The following is a 6,000-nucleotide window of genomic DNA, read 5'->3' as shown; positions in this document are numbered from 1 at the left end:
GACCGAGCAGTAGATGAGAGATAATTTTAAATATGTAGGTATTATGTGCAGAAATAAAATACTCAGTATAAGATACCTTTTTATGCACCCGCTTATGATCAAATTCGATGTTTTGAAAAGTCATACCGCTCCGACTACTAGGGACGTGTAAGATATTTTTAAAACGTTACTAGTTACAAGTACGGATATACTGATTTTAAGTTGCCTACTCAATTCAGTATAAGGATCAGATACATCAGTATTTTGTAATCAGTATTTGTACTCACTACCACTGAGAACCGGTATCAAAAGTAACCGTTTCATGTCCGCACTGATTTTGCCCGTCTCTATTCGCCACGTCGATAGCCAACGGTTGGGTTAGGTTGTGTTCAATATGCGGCGCGCTAGAAAAATAAATGCACGGGTCACCGGTTAGGTTCAATTTTTTCCGGGCCTAATAGTGTATTCGTGTTCAATTACCCCAAAACACCTACGTAATCTGGTTGCAACAATTTAATGCCGAAATCACTCGAAACTTCAGAAGATGGCGTACCTTAGCAGTGAACATGGGCACCATGTGTTCCGGGAGTCAGTTCTGATGAAGTATTCGTGTTTAGTAATCCCAAAAACAGCCTGTATAATCTGATTTCATCAATCTAAAACCGTAAATCCTCGAAACTCCAGAAGATGACTTGCCTTAGCAGTGACACTGGGCACCAGGTGCTCCATGGGTTAGTTCTGATGGTGTATCTATATTCAGTGACTCAAAAAAACCTCCGGTTAATCTGTTTTAATCAAATTAGTGTCAATAACCCTCGAACCTCCAGTTGAAATGCCTTAGCAATGACCCTGGGAGTAGGTAATCGGACGTCGGTTATGATGGCATAGTTATTTTCAGCGACCCCAAAAACCTTTTGGTAAAAAAATATGACCCTTAATATGCTTATTTTGATATTTCCATGCACTTTGGAATGCATTTTACGCACCATAAATTGCAATTATGCATTTATACCCATTTTTATATAGTTGACATCATCCTGAACACAATGCAAAAAGTTGCAAGTCTCTAGGTGCTAAATCGATCTATTCCGGTGTTTTTAATGCTAAATGCCCTGGTCTAACATTGGTTGCATGCTGTTTGTACTCGGTGAAAGAGATACTGACACCGGTCAGTATTTTTTAGTAGCAGATTAATAATATGAACCGTTCGTTTTACTTTCAACAGATCATATTATGACGCACATTAAAATATTTTTTTAATGATAAAACAATGGAAAATATATATTTTGCATAAAAAATTACTAAGGGTGCCAGAATCACACCAGGTTTCTATTTTCGTTCTTCCATATCAGATTATTTCTTTTTATCTTTCGGTTTATCATTCCCATGCTTGTCATTTTTATTATTCTTTCCAGATTTCGTATCTTGTGTATCTGTATTTGCGTATGGTTGAAGGCTTTGTATATCTGGGTCTCTAACGAGAATATCGGTCTCCTCTAACGTACTTCTTCTTCCAGTTACTTTCGGTTTTGCTGCTGCTTCTAATTGAGATTTTGTAATCAATGAAGGTGGGGGTATATCCTTGCTAACTATCGATACTCTGGGTTCGTCGTCTGTTGAATCGCTTGAGTCAGCTCTTGCTCTGCTTAAATCTATAATGCAATAATATACTCATTATTGTTATTATTACTATCAAATAATTACACTTTTATAAAAAATAACATTTTATGTTCTTTTATTGTCCTATTATTTATATGTCCTATTATGTCCTATTATTATGTCCTATTATTTATAGGAAAGAATATAAAATAATTTAACGATAAACGAATTAACGATAAAATGCTTAAAATTCCAAAAATTACACTCTAATAAAAATAGTTATTTATGAAACAGTTCGTGAAGTATTCGATATTTAGAGCACGAGCGACAACGGAGCGAGTGCTATAAATCGCGTAAGTTCGCAAAAAGTACTTTACGCACAGTTTCATACAATATTTTATCTATGATAAACACATATAAAAACTGTAACTCTTCGTCACTGGAATTCATTTCTATTCTATAACTTTTAGAACTTTGACATTTAAAAATCCTAACTACTTTCAAACCACAAAACTGTCAAAAATTTTGTTGTAAGTCATTGCTGACATTGTCATCACCATGACAACGCGAAAGTTAAGGATATTTGATTATATGAAAGTGTGCCAAAAACCCATTGAAAGTGTGCGAAAAAGTAAATCCCATTTAAAATACATTGTTACTTTACGCACACTTTAAGCTCTTCACGCACTGCTATCTATAATGACAGTTTTCACAAACTAAAAACTTATACATAATATGACATAGAGTAAATATAAAGTACTTTATAAAGTAACTCTCTATATCGTATTATGTATAAGTTTTTAGTTTGTGAAAACTGTCATTATAGATAGCAGTGAGTGAAGGATTTAAAGTGTGCGTGAAGTAATAATGTGTTTTAAATGGGATTTACTTTTTCGCACTGTTTTTAACTTTCGAGTTGTCATGGTGACAATCCTTAACTTTCGCATTGTCATGGTGATGACAATATGAGCAATGAATTACAAAAAAAGTTTTAACAGTTTTGTGGTTTGACAGTAGTTAGAATTTTTAAATGTCAAAGTTCTCAAAATTGTAGAATAGAAACGAATTGCATTGACGAAAAGTTACAGCTTTTTTTATTTGTTTATCGTAGATAAAATATTGTATGAAACTGTGCGTGAAGTACTTTTTGCGAACTTACTTCACGAACTGTTTCATAAATAAATATTTTATAATATCAAGGTTTTGTTATTGTACATGTACAGTTACGGTCATTGAATAGTTTACAGGCTAACGTATCTAGGAGCCGATTTTTTAAATTATTACCTCGTTTAAACGCACCTTTTACGTCAAAGTGACGTTAGCAGTGGTGTATCTAAAATAGGTTACCTATTTAAAATTAAAAAATAAAAATAATATAAATATATTTTACAAAGTTTAACAAAATGGAAAGTATAAAAAGAAGTTTTTTTGAATAGAATGGATTATGGTCTTAATAATGAAAACAAGGAAGTTTGGTTTGAAAATACCTATTTTATTTTATATCTATCCCAAATTATCCAATCTTTGTTTGATTTTCCATATGCACATATATGGCTCACGTCCAAATCTACAGCAACTTTTCTTAAAAACCAACCTTCTTCGAGTTTGGCAATTGTTCTTGCTTTTGCGAATCATTCAAATTCATTATAACCATTTTGAAGGAGTTTAATATCATTATTTTATTATTCAACACTCGCGAAATTTTTGACAAGCATTGAATTTTTGAAATTTTTTGACTTTGACATTTATCAAATCCGTACTACACTGCAATTTTACAGTATTACAATATAAAAATTAAGGTGTAAACTATTCAGTGATCGTAACTGTACATATGTAGGACACAACATGACAAAATATGAATTTTTATTGGATGTATTAACTGTTATTTATAATTATGATTCTAAAAATTACACTAGTATAAAAGAGTATTTTTTATCATACCACGGTTTTTTAAAATGGTTTATATAATTTTAAGTATATAAACTTTTAATTATTTATTAAAACAATTTAAAAAAAGATACGCAACAGCCGGGTTCCAACTGGGACCTCTCGATGTGCAGTCTAATGCCACTGAGGCACCATCAATTTGTAGATATCGATTTATTAACGTACTTTAAAATATCATTGCATTCGTCACATTTTTAAAATAGTGTGAAATTAAAAAAAAATCGATTTATCCATACAGTGTGATTGGTCAGTGGGGTAAAGCTTTGTAGATCCGTTATAAGTAATAGATAGTAATAAAAGTTAACAACAAAAATTGTAGCCAACTTTGATTACAGATTGATAATCAGTAATCGTAAATTGTAAGTTTTAGACAATTATTCAGCCATGGCTTACTTAAAATTTGGAAAGATTTAGACCCGTATTTATTAATAATTTTGCTCTGAAAAATGAAAATAACTCGAAAACTAATAAATTTACACATAGGGAATGTTATACAAAAATTATAGTATAGTAATGGTACTTTTCGATAATGATATAAAATACAGGGTAATCTATTTAAAATTACTGAGAAAATAATGTACTTGCGTTTTGACTCGCCCTGTATTCAACATAAAGAAAATTAGCAAATTTTGACAATAAAGAAAAAAATATGACGTCAACAAACCATTGAAATTGTGCTTGCTTTTATTTATACGTGTAGTTAAACTTGTTACGATTTTCATAGAAAATTGGTTATAACTTTGTAAATACCCCGTATAATATACCAAATCTTTATATTTTTGTAATCGAAAAGTTACAAAGATTTCGAATATAAAATAAAATACAGGGTGTTCCATTTAAAAAAACATAAGTTTGGTCTGCCACTATGTTATCGAGCACCCTGTAACATTCTAACTAATTTTGAAATATAAAGCTCAAAGTTCGCTACAATTTTTGTTATTAAGTTTTATCGCTATATATTACTATACCGGATCTACGGAGCTTCACCCCACTATATAATTAATCACCCTGTATAATAGCAGTTAAATATTGCATTGTTAGCTAGTTCTAAGCTATCCTGAAAATGTCAGGTGTGTAGGTAGCCTAGAACTATTTTTAAAATGGATTACAAAATTTGCGGAGTCCGTGACACCAACCAAGCCAAGTATATAAAAAGATTTTAAAATATAGCTTATGATCTTTAGCAAGAAAAACATAACAGAAAATCAACTCTACGTCAACCAAACTCCTGTATAGTTGCATTGCAACTACCTATAATAAATCAAGTAAAAAATTAAGTATTAAATGGCACCAATTTTTTTCTTCTTTTTCACCTTTTGTTTTCAATACGAATTTGTCTTATATCACTGTATTTCTATTTATGATTCAGTGAATTTGTACTCTACGAGCCCCCTAGTGGGAAAGTTTTGGGGTAGTTCTGATTTCTTTCATTTTTTATGGATTTTAGGCTGCTGAATCCGAATCTGAGGTTTGCGGACAAAATTTCGTGACGGAACATTGAAAAAATCATGAAAAAACGAAAAATTCCTGCTTTTTCCCGCTTTTTTGCTTAAATCTCGAAAACTATTAACTTTTAGTAAATGGCGTGTTAACAAAAATTAAAATACATAAAATTCTCTACAAACATCAGTATTTTCTTTTTTTTTTCAGATAAACCGTTCGGTCTAAAGTGCAAGTTGAATATTGCTAATTTTCAACGGTCTCTGTAAAACCCCCTTTTTACATTCCAAAACTTTACTTTTTATTAGAATGCTGTCATTTGATACATTTCTGCTAGTTTTCTGCACAAGTAATTAAAAAGAAAAAAAAGTCGAAATTGTACAAATTCAGTATCACAACAGGCCACACAGGGGGCCACGTTCTGCAAACGGTTGAAGCTTGAATTTAAATTCTTCTGGCACATAGAGTAGGCGGGGGTAAAGACCCGCACGGGGTAAAGCCACGCATTAGCTTTTTGAATTTACCGGACAATATTCTAGAGCCGGCCGTTAGGTGGGCCATCGGTAATGATACGGTTTGAGTGTGTTATAAAATTTCGTGCAGACTGAAAGTGTATTACGTGACAAAATGAGGTTAGTAGATTTTTCGTAATTTTGATCTAATAATTGTATTTATTTAGGGTAAATTTTGTTCATATAGCGATAAGATTTACTAAAAGAGTAAATTGTCAGTCGTTATTGTGACTATTTATATTTGTTTTCATATCATTTCATTGTATTTCATATGCTGTATATTTGTTGTAGAAGCAATTTATTGAAATAGTTCACTATGGGACAAAGTCTATGAAAGCACAATGGCTCATCGACACTGCTCCCGCTCTAAAGCCTTGGGAAGGTGCAAACCTCCAGGCTAAGGACGAGAGTGAAGTCGAGAGGCCGTGTTCTTGCACTGTCTACATCCCAGACGAGGACGGAAAGAGGTTGGAGGCGGAAAGTGTGCTGACTCGATTAAGGGTCAGCAACCGAAAGCTCAACA

The 6,000-nt window shown here is 32.3% G+C and overlaps 1 protein-coding gene across 1 annotated transcript in view; it reads right to left on the bottom strand.

Annotated features, from left to right (window-relative positions):
• Positions 1–1,218: 1,218 nt before the first annotated feature.
• Positions 1,219–6,000, bottom strand: part of LOC114329464 (testis-specific serine/threonine-protein kinase 3-like) — a 102,482-nt gene continuing 97,700 nt past the window's right edge. Inside the window, exon 5 of the mRNA XM_028278580.2 lies at positions 1,219–1,631. Within this exon, the coding sequence (XP_028134381.1) occupies positions 1,333–1,631 (299 nt within the window). The 3' untranslated portion in view covers positions 1,219–1,332. The remainder of the gene's footprint in view (positions 1,632–6,000) is intronic.

This window comes from Diabrotica virgifera, chromosome 3, assembly GCF_917563875.1.
Source record: "Diabrotica virgifera virgifera chromosome 3, PGI_DIABVI_V3a".
Lineage (NCBI taxonomy): Eukaryota > Metazoa > Arthropoda > Insecta > Coleoptera > Chrysomelidae > Diabrotica > Diabrotica virgifera.
This window is presented reverse-complemented; position numbering and strand designations above follow the sequence as displayed.